This window comes from Lithobates pipiens, unplaced genomic scaffold, assembly GCF_037356315.1.
Source record: "Lithobates pipiens isolate NorthernLeopardFrog02 unplaced genomic scaffold, aLitPip1_a1.2 Scaffold_8, whole genome shotgun sequence".
NCBI lineage: Eukaryota > Metazoa > Chordata > Amphibia > Anura > Ranidae > Lithobates > Lithobates pipiens.
The window spans coordinates 343,598,668-343,618,155 of record NW_027507903.1 but is presented as its reverse complement, the minus strand read 5'-3'; the positions used below and the strand labels follow the sequence as shown (position 1 = coordinate 343,618,155).

Here is a 19,488-nt window from a genome sequence, read left to right as displayed (position 1 = left end):
CACCTGTGATGTATTTCAGTTATTTTGAAAACCTGGCCTGTCAGTGGGCCCTGAGGACAGGGTTGATGACCACTGCTCTACAGTACATACTTCGGAGGACTGATGACCAGAACTGGACGGAATACTCCAGACGTGGCCTGACCAGAGTTTTACAAAGTGTCAGGATTATAGTTTTATCTCTGGTGTATATCCCCTTTATGCATGCCAATATTCTGGTAGCTGCAGCTTGACACTGCATGCCATTGCTCAGTCTGTCTTTTACTAGGACCCCCAGACCTTTCTCCATTCTTGATCCCCCCCCCCCCCCCCCAGAGGTTCTCCCCCTAGTGAGTAGTTTGCATTTATGCTTTTAGCCCTCAAGTACATTACCTTACATTTCTCCAATAAGCACCTATACTGTTTAAAATCCAGCAACACAGTCTAACCCTGCACTGCATGTGCTTAGTTGCTCTTTATTTTTAGTCACTGTGCCAAATTTGTAGAGGCCAATCTGCTGCTAGCCTAAAGATTTAATGCTGATCAGGTCCTCTGGGCTACAGCAAACTAGCAGCCTTCATCAAGAAGACACAGGGGCAATGCTGGAGGCAATTTACAGCACACACTTATGTCGGTAGCCTATTTATGAATGTGGAAGGTATATTCCTTGGTAAAGAAAAATAGGATTTTTTTGTACTCACCGTATAAAACCCTTTTTTCTGTAGTTCACGGACTGACACAGCTCCTCTCTTAGACCACTGGGTTGTTATGCCACCTTCAGGCGAAGACTAGGCATAACATGTTAACATGTAATAATAAAACTAGAACTTTAGTTCCGCCTAATGGGGCGGTCCCTTAGGTAACAACCCCACAGCCTGCATTGCAGCTTCAGTACGTCAACAAGCAGTATAACGTAAAGAAAAATATGAAGGGAGCGGGTGCTGTTTCAGCCGGTGAACTACAGAGAAAAGGATTTTACGGTGAGTACAAAAAAAAAAATCCTATTTTCTCTTACGCTCACCGACTGACACAGCTCCTCTCTTAGACCATTGGGACCTCCCCAAGCAGTGGGAAAACAGCATAAAACTTCACCCGCTGGTATAAAAACTTTACCCACAAAACAGTGTATGGGAATAGATTTATGAAAAAGGTGTATGGCTCCTGCGCTATTACGGACAGTAGGTAAATAAATCACGTTTAACAAGTGCTGCACACACCGTATGAGTCAAACAAATCTCAAATAGTGAACAAAATAAATAAAAATGGTGTTGCGCTCCGGGCTTGAGACTAATTAAATAAATACAATTTCTCAAAATTCATGTGATAAAAACCAAAAATCGCTAAATGATCACTCATCAAATATATAAAGAAATCCAAGAATTGTATATATATATATATATATATATATATATATATATATATATATATATATATATGTGACAACGATAAATGTCGCAGAGATAAAAATGTGAATAATAATACTCAATCACATGATGTGAAATAGTGAATAGATTAATTAAACTTTAAAAAATATAAATAAATATATTGGTGTGTGTGTATCCCAATGTAAAGTGCAATAGTGTCACTCAGGTGAAGAAAACATAAATTAATGCATTAAAAGTCCTCCAAAAACTACTAGAAAGACATCATTCATATGTGCCAAAACAGGTGTCCAGTGCATATCACCCAGGTGTCCACCAACCGGTGAATGTGCTAAACAATTACCTTACAGCTGTAAGGTCAAACAGCATCAATACTGACTCCCTGGGTGGAAGGGGAGAGAGGTCCAGTATCACACAGCTCCTCCTATCCTGGCACTTAATATCCGTGGTGGCTTTAAGAGAATGCTCAAAAGACAAAAAAGGAGCTGGCCATGGTGCAGTATTTTGTAATAAAAGCGATTTTTTATTAAAAACACACAGGCTACTCACATATTGCCAAGAATATTGCACATAGAAACAACAGCGAGCGGTCCGCTCGTGCGTGTACGTCACTTCCGGTGTCCGTCTGCTATCCTACGTGTTACGTCACTGTCACGTGACTTCGACTGGCCACATGTACATGCCTTCCAGCGGGTGGGGGGTCCAATCGGACTGTTTCGCCTCAGGAGCGATCAGAGATGAGGGGATGGCCGTTAGTTTCTGGCCATCCCCTCTCGATCGCTCCTGGCGAATGAGAAGCTTCCCCCGCCTGTGTAGTCTAAACACAGGCAGGGAGGAAGTGATGTCATTCTCCTCGGGGCGGTCTTTTTGACCGAACTGCGAGGAGAACACATAGTAAGTGTGCACCAACACTACACTGACACGTAGGTACACATAGGCACACAAATTACCCCCCGATTGCCCCTAGAGTTAACCCTTTCACCAGCGATTACCGTATAAGTGTCACTGGTGATGCTGGATAGCCAGTTAGTTATTTAGGTTCCCCATCAGGTTTTTATTTAGCATCCGAGACCCCCATATACTACCTAATAAAGGTTTTAACCCCCTGATTGCCCCTAGTTAACCCTTTCACCCCCTTTTGCCAGTGTCACTAAGCAATCGTTTTTCTGATCGCTGCATTAGTGTCACTGGTGCCGCTAGGTAGCTAGTTATTTTTTTATGTTCACCGCCAGGTTTTTATAGCATTAGGTACCCCCATATACTACCTAATAAAGATTTTAACCCCCTGATTGCCCCTAGAGTTAACCTTTTCACCAGCGATCACCGTATAAGTGTCACTGGTTAGCCAGTTAGTTATTGAGGTTCCCCGTCAGGTTTTTATATAGCGTCAGGGACCCCCATATACTACCCAATAAAGATTTTAACCCCCTGATTGCCCCTAGTTAACCCTTTCACCAGTGATCACCGTATAAGTGTTACAGGTGACTCTGGTTAGTTTGCTTTTTATAGCATCAGGGCACCCACCATTTATTACCCAATAAAGGTTTAAACCCCTGATCACCCGGTAGGTGATATCAATTAGGTTTTAGGGTCAGGGTCTGTGTCGCCCCAGGCAGCGCTAGGTTAGTGCCAGTACCGCAAGCACACACGCGCAAAGCATACACCCCCCGTAGTGGTATAGAATCTGAACAGATCAATATCTGATCTGATCAGATCTATACTAGCGTCCCCAGCAGTTTAGGGTTCCAAAAAAACACATTGTTAGCGGGATCAGCCCAGATACCTGCTAGCACCTGCGTTTTGCCCCTCCGCCCAGCCCACCCAAGTGCAGTATCGATCAATCACTGTCACTTATAAAACACTAAACACAACTGCAGCGTTTGCAGAGTCAGGCCTGATCCCAGTTTTTTTAGTAGCGTTTTATATTCAAATCCTGAAGGCAGTGCTTAGTTTTCGGGGTCCTGCACGCGGCTAGGCTTCCAAAAAGTCCCCCACATGTGGTATCCCCGTACTCGGGAGAAGCAGCAGAATTTATTTTGGGGTGTAATTTCACTTATACCCATAGCATGTATGAGCAATATATCATTTAGTGACAACTTTGCAGGAATATTACAATTTTTAATTTTTTGCACAACTTGTGGCAAAATATAAAATATTTCATGGACTCAACATGCCTCTCAGTATATAGCTTGGGGTGTCTACTTTCCAAAATGGGGTCATTTGGGGGGGGGGGGGGTTTGTGCTATTTTAGCAATTTATGGCCATCGAAACTGTGATAGGTAGTGAGGAGTGAAATCAAAAATGTGCACCCTTTGAAATCCTGAAGGCGGTGATTGGTTTTCGGGGTGCCGTATAGACTCCCAAAAAGTTCCACACATGTGGTATCCCCGTACTCAGGAGAATCAGCAGAATATATTTTATGGTGCAATTCCACATATAGTTATGGCATGTGTGAGCAATATATCATTTAGTGACAACTTTTTGTAAACTTTTTTTTTTTTTGTCATTATTCAATCACTTGGGACCAAAAAAATTAATATTCAATGAAAATGTACACTAGTTTGTAGACGCTATAACTTTTGCGCAAACCAATAAATATACGCTTATTGACATTTTTTTTTTTACTAAAGACATGTGGCTGAATAAATTTTGACTAAAATTTCGTTTATTCGATTTTTCTTATAACAAAGTAGAAAATATATCTTTTTTTTCAGTCTTTCCTTTTAAAAAAAAAAAAATCGCAGAGGCAATCAAATACCATCAAAAGAAAGCTCTATTTGTGGGAAGAAAAGGACGCAAATTTCGTTTGGGTAGAACATTGCATGATCAGGCAATTACCAGTTAAAGCAGTGCAGTGCGAAATTGTAAAAAAAAGACCTCTGGTCCTTCGGCTGACAATTGGTCAGGGGCTTAAGTGGTTAAAAAGGTACTTAAAAGGTTTTTACAAAAAAAAAAAACACACACAGGAAAAAAAAAGGAAGTGCAACTGCAATTATACAGGCGCCTACAAAACACTGCGGCCAAAACAGGCATCGGCCGATGCACTGACATACCTTGTAGAATTTTGTAAAAGTGTGAACAGACGACCAATTCTCCGCTTTACACACTCGAGCGACAGACGCTTGATGTCGGAAGGCCCAAAACGTTTTGATTGCCCTTGTGGAGTGGGCTGTGACCGGAAAGGGGGGCACCTGCCCCTTCAAGGCATAGGCCTGTACTACAATCTGTCTGGTCCACCTGGAAATGGTGACTGACGAGACCACCATGCCTTTTTTCAGACCAGCCACCGAAACAAACAAGGAGTCTGACTTCTGAAAGGGAGCCGTAACACAAAAATACACCCTCAGAGCCTGAACCATGTCCAGGGAATGAAAGGCCACCTCCTTAGGATGTGTCAGCTTCGGACACAGAGATGGCAACAATGTCTTCACTGATGTGGGAATGCCGAAACCACCTTCGGCAGAAAAGAAGGTTGTGGACGCAACACCACCTTATCCTTGTGGATAACCAGATAGGGTGACTTGCAATACAAGGCCGCCAGTTCCAAAACCCTCCTGGCCGAAGTAATGGCGACTAGAAAGATCACTTTATGGGAAAGAGTCAACAGAGGGATCTCTCCGATATTTTCAAAAGGCGGTTTTTGAAGCTCAGATGAAACCAGGTTCAGATCCCATGGGGGTAACACTGGAGGAACTACATGTCAGACCCCTTGAACAAAAGTGCTCACTAGAGAGTGAGACGCCAGGGGTCGCTGAAAAAAAAAAAAAAGACAGCCAAAGCTGATATTTGTCCTTTTTTTGGTGCTTAACGCCAATTTCCGGTCTACTCCTTGCTGAAGAAACAGCAGGATCATGGAAAAAGAAAAAGGAGCACGGATGCCATCCTTTCTCCTTACATGGAGATGTAGGCCTTCCAGGTACGGTGATCTATCTTCCGAGAAGATTTCCGTGCTCTCAGCATAGTTGGAATCACAGAGTCTGAAAGATCTCGGTTCCGCAACACCTGGCTCTCAATAGCCATGCCGTTAAAACCAGCGATGGTAAAGCAGGATGGAAAAAAAAAATAAAACCTTGAGACAGTAGGTCTTCTCGTAATGGCAGTCGCCAGGGGGCGTCTGCCACCAGGCGCACTAGGTCTGCGTACCAGGGACGCTGGGGCCAATCTGGGGCAAGCAGAATTACTGGAATCTCGGCCTCCACTCTGCGGAGCAGACGTGGCAACAGTTTCAGCGGAGGAAAGGCATAGATCAGCTGGTACGGATCCCACAGAGCCACCAGTGCGTCTGCCCAAGGATCTCTTGTTCTGGATACAAATCTCGGTAACTTCCGATTGAGACAGGAGGCCAGGACATCCAGCATCTGGTGACTTAGGTAATCCATCTGCCAGTTCGCCACTCCCAGGATGTAAATGGCCGACAGGGCTGGTACATGTCGCTCTGCCCACTGAAGGATGTGAGCGACCTCCCGTGCGGCGGCCGAGCTTCTTGATGATTGATGATACGCCATGCTGTGGTGTTGTCTGACTGGATCCTGATTGGACGCCCTTGAAGTCTTATCGACTATGTGGAGAGGCACAGCCTGATCGCTCTCCGTTCGAGCAGATTGAGTGGCAACTTGGATTCCTCCAGAGGCCCTGGGTCGACTGGACTCCCATTACTCCACCCCAGCCGGATAGGCTGGTGTCCGTTGTGATCGCTTTCCATTTCAGAGGTAGGAACGACTTCCCGGACCGAAGTGCCGGGGACCTCAGCCACCAGAGCAGGGAATCCCTGACTAACTGGCTCACCTGAATCTGCCGATCCAGGGACAACAGAGATTTGTCCCATTTTGTCAAAATCTCCTTCTGCAGGACTCTGGTGTGAAACTGGGCATACGGCACTGCCTCGAAGGAGGCCACTATGAGACCCAGGACTCGCATTCGTAGCGATGACCACCTGTGGTTCATCAACAGTTTTACAGTGGCTCTGAGAATCTGCAGCTTGTCTGAAGGGAGAAACGCTCTCGCTTCCATGGAGTATAGCAGTAAGCCTAGGTACTCCAAACGCTGAGTCGGCACAATCACCGACTCTTTTAGGTTCAACAGCCACCCAAATTCCTGCATGGTCTGCATGGTGATCGCCACATCCTCCTCTAACTCTGAGGTGGAAGATGCTCTCAGGTGGAGATTGTCTACGCAACCCACGATCGCGATCCCGCGTTGCCGCAACAACGCCAAAATGGGAGACAATACCTTGGTAAAGACTTGGGGGGCAGATGCCAAACCAAAGGGGAGAGCCACAAACTGGTAGTGGGCTTCCCCAACTGCAAATTGCAGAAACCTCTGATGCCGAGGTCATATGGGTATGTGCAGGTACGCATCCTGGATGTCCAAAGATGCCAGGGAGTCCCCTTGATGAAGTGCAGCGACTACTGAGCAAACCGATTCCATTCTGAACCTCTGTACTTTTACAAAGTACTTGAGGGCTTTCAGGTCCAAGATTGTAGTCCCCAAAACGGAAGGGATACGTCCAAACAGGTTTAAGTTGAACCCCTGGAAACATTCTCATTCCGGAACAGGTACTATCACCCCGTGACTCAGCAGGTCCCCTACTGCCCCAACAGGGCCTCCTGGCAAGCCAGGAGTACGGGTATGCTGGAGGGGAAGAATCTGTTTTTCGGCCAAGAGAGGAACTCTATCTTGTAGCCTGAGGAAATCAGATCACAGACCCATTGGCCGGACAGTCGAGAGGCGCACAGGGCTGCAAACTCCCAAAGGCAACCTCCCACCCGAGTTGCAAGCGGGGGCAAACCTTCATGCGGTAGCACTTTTGCATGCAGGCTTGCGGTTCCAGGGACGCTTTGGTCCTTCAGAGGTCATCCTGTCGGGCTTCTCTGAAGCCCCAGGTGGACGAAAAAGCTGTTTGTGAGCGGACGAGGGCCCTTGCCTACGGAGTGGCTCCGTAGCCTTCCTGGCCTGTGGGAGTAGTATACTCTTACCACCCGTGGCATTTATTATGTCATCCAACGAGGCTCCAAAGAGCCGTTCGCCAAAGAAGGGAAGATCCGTCAGGGCTTTCTTAGATGCCTGGTCAGCAGACCAGCATTTTAGCCAAATCAGGCGCCTCAGCACCGCTGACACTGAAGCCCTGGACAACAGAGGGAGTGTGTCCAGGGCCGCGTCACAAATGTACTTAAGGCCTTGCACTAATTGGTCTGCTAGTTCCACGCAGACAGGAGAAGTTTGCTGTTCTCCCAATTTGCGGTGCTAAAGTTTTGCCCACTCAGTGAGTGCCTGCGACACAAGTGCGGATGCCAGTACTGGTTGCATAGTTGACAAGCCACTGCCTCGGCCTTCCTGTCTGTGGGATCCTTAAAAGGCAGGAGTCCCCTCTACTGGGATTGTGGTTACTTTGTTTAACCTGGATACTGGGGGGGTCCAAGAGCAGAGGAGCCGACCACTTTTTGACAAGGCTCTCCTCAAAGGGCTAACGCATCGCAATGTATTTGGGGACCGAAAAGGTCAGTTGCGGTCAACCCCATTCCTTGTAAATGAGCTTAATCGAAATAAGACAGATACGGGAACACCTTAGGTGAACGGGCTGGCTTACGGGACCCAAAAGGGGCCACTACATCAGCAGAGGGATCTGCTGGCTCCTGAATTTTCAGGGTATCACGCATCAGCTTTGATAAGTGTTCTTGGCAATGAAAGAATTGAGGACCGCCGACAAAGTGTCCAGAGGCACTGCACTGTTTGCAGGCAAAGAAAGAACTCCCCTGAATGGGTGGGATTTTAAATGACCACCAACTCCAAACAGCAATTGACAACGTATACATGCTTTATTAATAGTTACAACGGAAATACAAAATACCGCCAAAAAGACACATGAACTAATAAGGTCTCAGTGGCGTGTTTACAAATACATAAAACAGTGAGACAAGCCTATGAATGAATAATTAAAATACGCTTCTTATATCACCCACACCAGACGCGTTTCTAGTTGCTGGTATCACAGAACTTTCATCAGGGGTGAAGAGCAAAAGACTCAATGACATTGATATTTCTGAAATCATTTCTTAATAGGGTGTATACTTGAAGAACACCACAAGATGCGTATCGCTTAACGATATGGGTATGTCAGCAGACTGATGTTTCAATGTGTAACAAATACAGTGCAGGTGTATGTTATCCTGCACACTTCCTCCAGATGCGTCTTACTGTTTACCCAGACAAATGTCCATAAGCGGGGAACAGATTAAATACACGGCTGTCTCAGGTCACTTTTGTGAAAATTTGAAGCTAAATTAGCAAATATCCATACTGCACCCCAAAGTGCCTTGTCCCATCCACAAAGGGTAAACCAGGAGAGGGGCTGAAAAATAAGGCCCATCAGCCTATTTCCTGACAGGGAAACATTACTCTGTGTGAGGCGTGTGAGTGTCACTCGTCTGCAGGCAAACTGGTTGCAACTGCCTGGATTTCAGGGGAAGAAACACCAATTTCTGAAGCCATGCTGACCCTACCCGTCTGCCACCTGTTGGGGACTTAGGACAGTGATGGTCCCACCCTCCTAACTGCTGTTGGCTGAAGGGCTCTTTCCCGCAGGACTCACCACCCTGACTGGTTCTGCGCCGTCCAGCTAATAGTGCCTGCATCCTGTGTGAGCTCCCAGGTGCATAGGCGACCACACCACGCTGTGCAGAGCTGCTGTGAATGGCGCTGAAACTGACCAAAAACTTGTTTAGGTTTGAAGAAAACAGCCAGTATAGAAGGACATAATCACAGGGAAAATGGCCGCCGAACTACAGGAAAATGGCCACAGAGCAAGCTGCACCTTGGTCACACCAAAAATGGCCACCGAGCACCGTATACCATGAGGGACAGTGAAACACAAGCAGCGAAATGGCAGTGAACAACGCTACAGCGTTTAGACACAGACTCCAGGGAGAGACCTACACACATCCAGTGCACAGCCAGCCAGCGCAGCCCCGCCCCCCTCCCCAGGTGAGAGCCCCCCCCAAAAGCCCCTGGCTATGGCACACACAACGCTCAGCAGCCCATGCAGCATCCCCCACAGAGAAGGGGGGAGGGAAGATGGGGACAGGGAGAGAAGAGAGGGAGGTGTGGCACACTCACCGACCGCCTCTGGAGCCGAGCCATGTTGTGGCCGACCCAGCACGTAGCTCTGGCCTGCACACGATCGCTGGCGAGGCTGGGGAGACTACAAGGATAAGAGAATCCAGCCTGTCACCCAGCCGGCTGTTGATAGCAGATCGCAGGCTCTTTAATCTTGCGCAAAAAGCAAAGCTTCTGCAGAAAAAGACCACAGACCAATGGGCCCGTAGGGTTCCTAGGTCCTTTTTCACTAGGCAGAAAAAAACTGAAGCTGCAATGCAGGCTGTGGGGTTGTTACCTAAGGGACCGCCCCTTGGGCGCAACTAGAAAGTTCTAGTTTTATTATTACATGTTATGCCTAGTCCTCTCCTGAAGGTGGCGTAACAACCCAATGGTCTAAGAGAGGAGCTGTGTCAGTCAGTGAACGTAAGAAAAATTATTTTTTTTATCAAGTTATGGTTAAAGTTCCACTTCAATATATTCTAGCATAAGCTCAATTGAGTCTGTTTCTCTTTAAAGTGTAGCCATGTGCAAAAAAATAAACATATGATGAAGTTTGTTTCTAGCATTAACACAATACATTGCTTTCTGAGTCCATCTCATTACATAGTTATCACCTATTGATTCTGGCAAAAGATCAGTTGATCTTCAGCTTTAAACAGAGTGATAACACTGTTTGTTTTGCAATAAAATTACTGCAGCATTGACACCCTGTAGACAGGGTAGTCTTAGATGGACATGTACATGTAGTTTTAATTGGATTTTAATTAAAGCGGAAGTAAACTTTTTTGTACCTATAGATATGCCTTTACTTTGCAGGCCAGAAGAAAGAAAGAAAAAAAAAAAAAAAAAAAAAGCAGCGTTTACCTTCCCTTTAAGCAACAGATTAGCCTCTTCAGCCTCGGAAGGATTTACTCCCTTCCTGACTGGGCCATTTTTTTTTGCGAAAATGGCACTGCGTCGCTTTGACAATTGGACATTTGTGCGACGTTGTACCCAAATAAAATGGATGTCCTTTTTTTCCCCACAAAGAGCTTTCTTTTGGTGGCAGTTGATCACTTCTGTTTTTTTTATTTTTTGCGCTATAAACAAAGACCGACAATTTTGAACAAAAAATTAAAAATAATTTTTTACTTTTTGCTATAATCTCCAAATAAAATAAAAAAAAAAAACAAACCCACACATTTCTTCATTAGTTTAGGCCGATATGTATTCTTCTACATTATTTTTTTAACCAAAAATATTGCAATAATCGTATATTGTTTGGTTTGCACCATAGCTATAGCGCCTACAAAATAGATTTATCACATTTTTTTTCCCCTCGTAATGGCGACAATTAATTTTTATCAGGACTGCGACCATTGCAGCGGACAGATTGGACACTTTTGACACTCGATCAGTGCTACAAAAATGCACTGATTACTGTGTAAAGGTCACTGGCAGGGAAGGGGTTAACACTAGGGGGCTAAATGTGTTCCCTAGGTGCGCTTTCAACTGTGAGGGGATGTGACCAACTTATTTAGTAGTAACAGACGATCTGTTTCTCCTCCCTCTGTCAGAACAGGGATGTGTGCATTTACACACACACACACACACACACACACACCTCTGGCTCTTGTACCCGCCAGCGGTGCCCACCAGACACACGCAGTGGGTGCACCTGGTACGACTCTTGAAGGAGCCGCCGTACGGGTAAGGCGGTTTGCCCAGCATTGCCATTCTGCCGACGTATAGCGGCGTGAGCCAGTCGGCAAGTGGTTAATATTTAAGCATTTACAACAGTTTTTCTTTTTTGGTTAAAGGTTTTTAAACCTCTGTTAGAGCTGTGTTTGCATCTTTTGCACTTTTTGCAAACGTGTAAAAATTGGGATATTAGCTAACCTTCAGGCCTAAAATGTGCAAACGTTATATAGTTTCTGAAAGCAGTGACTCTGGAGAATAAAATGGTGGTAGTTAAAAAGTCAAACAATATTTGTGCATAAGAAGACATTTCAGTTAAAACAAAAAAACAAAAAAACAGTGATTTTTTTTTGCACACAAAAGCAATGCATTAGCAACATTCTTGGTAAAAAATAACAAATAAGGTGGTTATGTTTAATAAATAAAAAGGGTACCAAACATGTAAAGCCTTCAAAATTGTGACCGCAAAACCAAAAGTCAGTGCTAAAAATTGTTCAAGGTGAAAAAGTGTTGATACTGAAGACCCTATAATAGTTCTTACTTTAGCATGCATGGTGATATATAACATGTAGCACAAATACATAGCTTCTGGGTTCATTCACCACAGGAAGGATCAGCAAACAGAGGTTAGGTTGTGGTGCCTGCTGGAAGTGATCAAGAATGCCTTGCATCAGTGGCAGAAAAAAAAAGGTGAAACCATATGAATAAAAGCCATCTGTTGTAAGCATTCCTGATGACGTTTGTCTCAACCCCTGTGACTACAACTTTTGCTTGACAACTTGGTCTGCGTGAAAATGTGGACAGAAAGAGTAATAAAGGCATGTGAAATAAAAGGAAATCAACTATATATTAGCATTACAGATCAAAAAACAAAAACACAAAGGGTTATGGGAGGAATTTGGGACTACACGATACCCAGGATATAATGCAAATACGTGAAAATAATGTAGAGATTAAAAAAAAAAAAAAAAAAAAAAAAAAAAATTACAGCAATGTAATACCTCAAAAGTGGAAAGACATTTTAACAACACTAATAAAATAGGGTCACATCATCGTTTAAGTATGGCAAGTACAAAAGGGGTAAACTCCATACATGTGGAGTATAGCTGCACTGAGCGGACATAAAGACCCCAACGTGTTTCAACAAATTATCTTCTTCAGGGGAAGATAATGTCCACTTGAAAAGGATATCTACCATACTGAAACTATGATGTGACTCTCTTTTTTATTAAAGTTGTTAAAATGTCTTTTCCTCTTGAGGGTTTTTTATATTGCTATAATAAATATTGTAATTTCTATCGCTACATCATTTTCACTTATTTGCATTATCTCCTGGGTTATCGTACCATCCAAATTCCCTCCCATACCCCCTTTGTGGATTTTTTTTTGTATTGCATTATAGGTGATACACCACCTCCCCCCCTCTTTTTGGGCTCAGGAACCTAAATGCATTCTTAGCATATATTTCAGATATTGCCCGCTTAGGCTGTATTCACACCTAGGCATTTTTAGTGCTTTTTGCATTTTGCAGATTTGCACTACAGAACGTGTTCTATAGGAAACCATGTTAAAAAGGACTGTAGAGCAAATCTGCAAAAAGCACAAAAAATGCATTAGGTGTGAATCCAGCCTAATAACTACAAGAATACAGCTCTTTTAGCTATGTCGAACCTTTAACGTTATAGTATTTAATTTACTGTACATGTAGGGTAGAGGTAGACATTTGTATCACAAAATAATAATGAAAATAAAACACAAAACGCAATGCAAACCCAAAGTGAGATTTAATACAAAGAAAAAAAGTACAAAGTGAGAAAAAAGTGAAAAGATTAAAATTATACAGTCACAATGGTATAATGAAAAACATGTATATATATATATAAAAAAAAAAAAAAAAAAGTTTTCTTAATGATGCTCTTAAAGATGTATCATAACACAGGATTATTATTTGGCCACCACAAAATGACATTTCCTACCAGGATAATGCTTTTATACTTACATGCTTTAGTAGTTAAGCAGTCTGGAAACCATTTGTACATTATCAAACCACTCAATCTTATTAGACATATTTTGAACACATCCAATAGGAAAATGGAAAATATATAATATCTAAGGCAACACTTAGAGTTGTCTGATGCTTTCATAATAATATTTACTAATGTCTTTTTTTTTTTTTTGGAAAACAGTTATTCATAGTTGTTTATTATATTGTTCAATACTGATCAGTGGTTACATAGAAAAAATGTTCTCCTCCACGGACCTACATGCTGATAATCTTGCTGTGATAAAGAATAGTTTTGATTCCAGAAACCAGCTGAGAATTTTTAATCCTCAGTGTATGTATATGGGAATGCGCCATTTGAGATTAGCAAGTCCTATATAATGATAATAAACGGGGATGATTGGGATTATTGCAGTGCTTGAAATAATTGTTACATAAAAAGAGTTATATAAAACAGTTTCTGTATTAATATAGAAAAAATTAACAAAGGGTTCAATGAAAAACAGAGAGCAATATGCAATATACAAATTGCATATAATGGGTCGCTGGTATCCCAATAGAAAGAAGGTGGTCACAAGTAGATGTTGTATCCCAACATGTTTCGCCAGTGATGGCTTCCTCAGGGGATTGTTTGGGACCGCCAAAAATAACCCATCTCTAGCACAAAATACAAAACAAAAGTATGAAGAATCAAAAATACACAAAAACAGCATTTGCCATGGCTTCAAAGAGACATAAAACCTACCTCTGTCAGTCTCGAACCAGCAAATTGACAGATGGGGTGTGTAGGCGTAGAAAAAACTCCAGCCAGGGATAGCGCGAAGGAGACCGTGCGCAAACAAGCTCTGTATTGAAATTTCGGGACAATTTTTAGTCTCTCTTCCACACTATAACACTCTTCTGGTGCCCCTGAACCCATTTGTTTTATAACTTGGAGCATAGCAAGTATCCCTTAAGCTTCGCTGGTTGACTGTATATTGGACCTTGGGTTTTGTCCAATAGCCACGTATAACATTACTTCTTTGCTTGTCCTCATTTTAGCTGGGTCTTTATTTACCTCCTGTGGCTGTGCACGTTCTCCTTCGCACTATCCCTGGCTGGGGGGGGGGGGTTTCTACGTCTACACCTCCCCTTTGTTTTTTGGGGGGGCCCCCATTCTGTCAGTTTCCTGATTTGGGACTGGCGGAGGTAGGCATCATGTCTCTGCTGTTTTGTGTCTTTTTGATTCTTCATACTTTTGTACATTTGTATAATCAACTGATATTTTGTTTTGTGCTAGAGTTGGGTTATTTTTGGTGGTTCCAAACAAATCCCAGAGGAAGCCATCACTGGCGAAACATGTTGGGTTACAACATCTACTTGTGACCAACTTCTTTCTATTGGGATACCAGCGACCCACTATATGCAATTTGTATATTGCTCTATAAGTATTTTTCATTGAACCCTTTGTTCATTTTTCTATATTGATAAAGAAACTGTTATATAACTTTTATATGCAACAATTATTTCAAGCACCACAATTATCCCAATCCTCCTCTTCCATTATCTTTAATAATTGCGATGAGGTGCATGATATTCTAGACCCACTTAGACCACTTCCAGTTGTATACATCCTATATAACGATATTGCCAGATTGTTATTTACATGTCTGATACTGCTTCAAGCTCCCATGCTTTCTGCCACAGGAGTTGGCAGCCTCCAGGCTCAGTCACAACCACCCCCCCCCCCAACTAAAAAAAAACATGCGGCACACACCATAACGTCATAAAGAGCTTATGTTTTTATTGATAGAGCAATGCTGAGACCTTCCAGGCACTACCTCCCTTCATGCTTTTTTTGCACCCTACTAGGGTTTTAGCATAGAGCCCCATGATTAAGCATCAGGTGGAAGAAAATGGTGTCAGAAAGAGGCAAGGAGTAGAGTATCTCAGTGTTACTGGATTAATAAAAATATTCAAGACATAGTTACAGGGCGCAGATGCACATCATTACACTGTAGGATACTGCTATATGATTTGTGGCATCACTAGAAATGTGGATAAACGGTGTATACGTGTTTTTTTTGTAAAGCCCTTCACAAAAAATGAGCCCTTAAAAACATGCAATTATACACGTCAGTTCATTTGGTGCACTTTGCAGAAACAAAGCAGCTTCTTAAACTATGCACAACAGAATGTAGATATGTCAGGTGCTTTTCTGTAGCTTATTTTTAAGAGTGCAATTGTAGGCCACAATTGAGAGATCAGTGAACTGGGAAAAAAAAAAAAAAAAAAATGCAGTGAAATGGTATCCAGCAAGCACTGCAAAATCAGTGCCAAAGTCAGAAAATTCACTGTACCCAAATTCAAGTTTTCTGCAGTCCACTGCACCAGAATACAAAAAACACCTCACATGGTCACAAGGTTTGTGCCTCCTAAAGCCTGTGTTTTTGTCTTCCTGCATCACTAGTCACAACCAGACTGAAGGCGGCTTCTGCACTACTTTTTTTTCTTACATTAGCTTTTCTGTATGTTAGAGACATTTAGGAAGTCCCCTACTACTTTCCAAGCAGGTATTCTCATTTTAGCACATTACCGACAAAAGGGAGACAAATGGACTACAGCTATGCCTGGGTGACAAAATGTATTTATCAAATAGGTATCTAGGGTTTGATGTTTTATCTAGATTGGAGTTTAATTTTCCTGAGAGAAACATGGAGGCTGTCGTTGGTAAGTGCTCTTTCTTTAACACTTGATTGAACCAGTGAGTAAAGATAACAGCCAATCAGCTAGCATTTTCAGAGGGAAGTAAGCAGTGTAGCCCCTATATTTCCTTCCAGACCCTTTACCCATGATTTTACATTTGGACAGCCCATTGTTTTAGTGCAATGACAACAAATAACCGGGTAGTCTTAAGCCAGCCATAAAAGGTTTGAATCTCGATCAGTTCAACAGGAACCAGCCGAGATTCAAATTCATGTATTTAAGATTCATGTATGAGCAGGCTGGTCTTACCCAAGTTGATCAATGGATCAACTTGGGTAAAACCATCCTAGCGGATTTTACATGCGATTACTACTAGTGGCTCCACGGGAGGGATTCCCCCATCAACACTGAGTGTGTTGATGGGGGATTGAGCTATTTGGTTTAAAGGAAAGAAAATATGGCTGGCTTAAAGAGCTAGGATCAACTGACTTCAAACATGCCAGTGAAACTGCAGGGCTGATCTTGACCTCTCATGTTTACATTCTGGATTGTCAGTTCTAACCTTTATAGCCCTAGGAACTTTCCAGACGCAAGGCTTCATATGAGAAATATGGAGTAAAGATGCTAGTGTCCCTCCAAAAAAGCTGCCAAGTTCTTGTATGCATTTAAATACCTGACACTGGGCTCTGTTTAATTTCCATTAGCAGTTTGAGGATAAAGTATAGGAGGAGAAAGCATATAGGCGATAGCTCCTATATAAATGCCCTATTGACAGGGAAATTCTACAGTAAAAGGTCCAAAGAAAGCAAAAAAACTGGATGCCTTCCCTGCATACACTTAGATAAAGATATATCATAAAATAATAGCAGTCAAAACAACTTTGTCAAAGGAACTATAGGCCAATACGTTTACAAAGCACAACAACGTGTAAGCTGGTTCCAAAAAGACATTATATGCAAACGGATAAAATGCCAAGTTGTAAGACAAACTGGCCGTAAGCACAGACCCAGGGAAAAATATATATAACCTGAATGTCTTAAGGCTGTGGAACCCTAAGCTTTGTTTACCAAAAAATACATAAAAGAAATGAAAAACAAACAAAAACCTAAGTGCTTGCATTGGTAGAGAATGTATAAAACAACTGATGCTTTAAAAACGATGAACAAAATGCTGATCTGCCCACATGAACTGGAAGAAAAATAAATGGAATGAAAAAAACACTTTGTGAAAGTCTACACAAAACCAAACTGATAACTTTTCAACATATTTTTTTTTTTTTTAAGAAAAGTAAAACTAGCACCTTCACTTGTGGCAAAATCCAACATTATTCACCATTTTATGTAACACTTGGATTACACAAATAAGGTCCAGCAGCAGAGTCCCTGGATATTCCCCTGCTATGGCCAGTGTTAGGTTTTGTCTGGGTGAAGGTAAAGCCAGAGCACCACAAGAGGCTACAGAAATCATACTAAAGGCTGTACTTCTACACCAGAGAAGTTTGTGGTTAGTAAGACGTCTGCACTGAGCTAAAAAGTCAGCATCTTCCTAGCACTAAATATATTGCCAGTTTTTTTTTCATCCATCAAATGTGTATACTATTTGAAAGATAAAGAAAATAGATAATAATCAAAGACCTTGAATATTTCGTTCTTTTTTGCTCATGTAATATTTTGCCATTTAAACTTTAAAGTAACTCTATTCCCATGATTTTCAACTTGGCATTATTGGCCAGACTCCACTTCACTTGCGATGGAGTCAAACTTTATCTACATCAAATGCGAGAGGAAATGAGTATTTGTTGTACATTTTATTTCCACTGCAGACTTATTTTGGAAAACAGATAAAAAAAAAAAAATAGCAAAACCATACCAAGTCAATATAATAAAGTCCTAAAACATGGCTGTCCCAGATAGGTTATATTATGAACATATTAAAAATACAGCATCTTTAAGAACTGTATATATACAAAATGATGTTGCATAGATGGTTAGAGAGCTTCAAGCTTCTAGAATGAACAAGTCTCACATTATACCTGTAGCACTTATTAAAAGAATTGATTAGCTGTAAACTGTGTAGTCTCCAGGTTTCCTGTATGCTTTGGTCCGCTCACAATGTTAGGAGAAAAGGATGGCATGTGGTGACAATTCAAGCAACTAAATGACATGAACCTGCAAGTCCAATCTTGTCATGTAAGCCTGTGCATCTTAACTGAAAAGAAAATAAACATAAAATGAAGGTGAGATTAAAACAAAAAGAATGGTAAACAAAAAAGTTAAAATCAGAACATAAAATAAGTTACTGTGAACTGGACGCTGTATTCTTTTGCCCTTTATATCTAGAGTGTGTTAGATCCTGGTCTTAGAGTCTAGTGGAAACCATTCACCTTTAGAAAATTGTATGAAATCTTACTACCACTTTGTCTACTGGTACTTATAAATTTCTGCCTGCATATGGCCAAGCATTATAGACCATATCCCATATAATTAAGATATGGTCTAAGACTCCGTATTATCAAATCTCCCTTTTTTGGGATACTGCCATAGAGTAAGCCATTTTCTTTTCTGCAACCAGAAAATTGCTCGATTTCCCCATCAACACATGAAGTTTTGATAGGGGAACCCATCCTGCTGAGCCATTAATGGCTTCCCCCTCCACCCCCACTGGGAGAATACAGTGATTAATGCTAGTGTTTCTAACAGCTGCTAGCAATAATTGCATATAAAATCTGACAGGCTGGTTGTACCCAAGGTGATCACCTTGGGTACATTCGGCCTGCCCATACATTGTTTGAATCTCGTCTGGTTCCTGTTGAGCTGGCAAAGATTCTAAACTATCTATGGCTGGCTTAAGCCTCATTATTAATAATTGTCACTTTTTTGGGCTATTGTCTAATGCCCAATATGACCAAATCTGGCGTTGTTAGTTTGGCAAGTCCTACTTAATTGATTTATGGCGTTTAGGTTTGGGGAGGCTGCGATTAACTTTCCCCATTTCAGCTTTTAAATGCAACCCATTTAAATGTAGAATAAAAAGTTTGCCCTCTTTTCCTTTTCTGTAATAGGTGGTAGGATTTCTGCTCCTACCTGTGCTGTCTGGGTGAAGAGAAAATTCCCTAACTCGCATACAGGCAGCAATAGAAAGGCTATCGATGCCGAAAAAGTGCACAAAACTACATCTGATTAAATATACCTGTGAACGACAATATATTTCAGCTGTGTTTACATTAAAAAAATAATTGAAAAAAGCAATAGAAAACTAACAGAGGCGCTAACATTTCTGTAATCTAGCCAAAAAAAAAAAAAAGTTGGCTTGAGTTTGTTTCCTTTTAGTTAATTTTAAAACCCATTTCATTTTAGATTTTTTTTTTTTTTTTTTTAGATTTTTGGGCAACATTTGGCCCATGTGCATGACACCCGGGTCGGCTTCTGTTGAAAGGTCATAACCGAAAAAGGTCTGCTGTCTGGCTGACCAGAGTGTTCTGGTGGGGAGCTGCCCCCGTCAGAACACAATAGCAAAGCAGGGAGATCACTCGGAAAGTTAAACAAAACAAAAAAAAAAATTAGGTGTGCACAAAGGCTTAAGGGAGGGTTATACCTAGTCAGGTTTAACTATCTGTGTCCCATGAAGGAGATTTCCCTTCACTTTCACTTCCTGCCCTATAGACAAAACATT

At 42.1% G+C, this 19,488-nt stretch overlaps 1 protein-coding gene across 3 annotated transcripts in view; it reads right to left on the bottom strand.

Moving 5' to 3' along the window:
- Window positions 1-19,488, bottom strand: part of SEPTIN8 (septin 8) — a 201,171-nt gene that overhangs the window by 72,433 nt on the left and 109,250 nt on the right. Inside the window, exon 10 of one of the 3 annotated variants that reach the window (XM_077473228.1) lies at window positions 12,895-18,024. The exons of the other annotated variants lie outside the window; for them this stretch is intronic. Coding sequence (XP_077329354.1) covers window positions 18,021-18,024 — 4 coding nt within the window. The 3' untranslated portion in view covers window positions 12,895-18,020. Of the gene's footprint in view, window positions 1-12,894; window positions 18,025-19,488 lie in introns of those variants that run through there. 3 annotated transcript variants of the gene reach the window in all.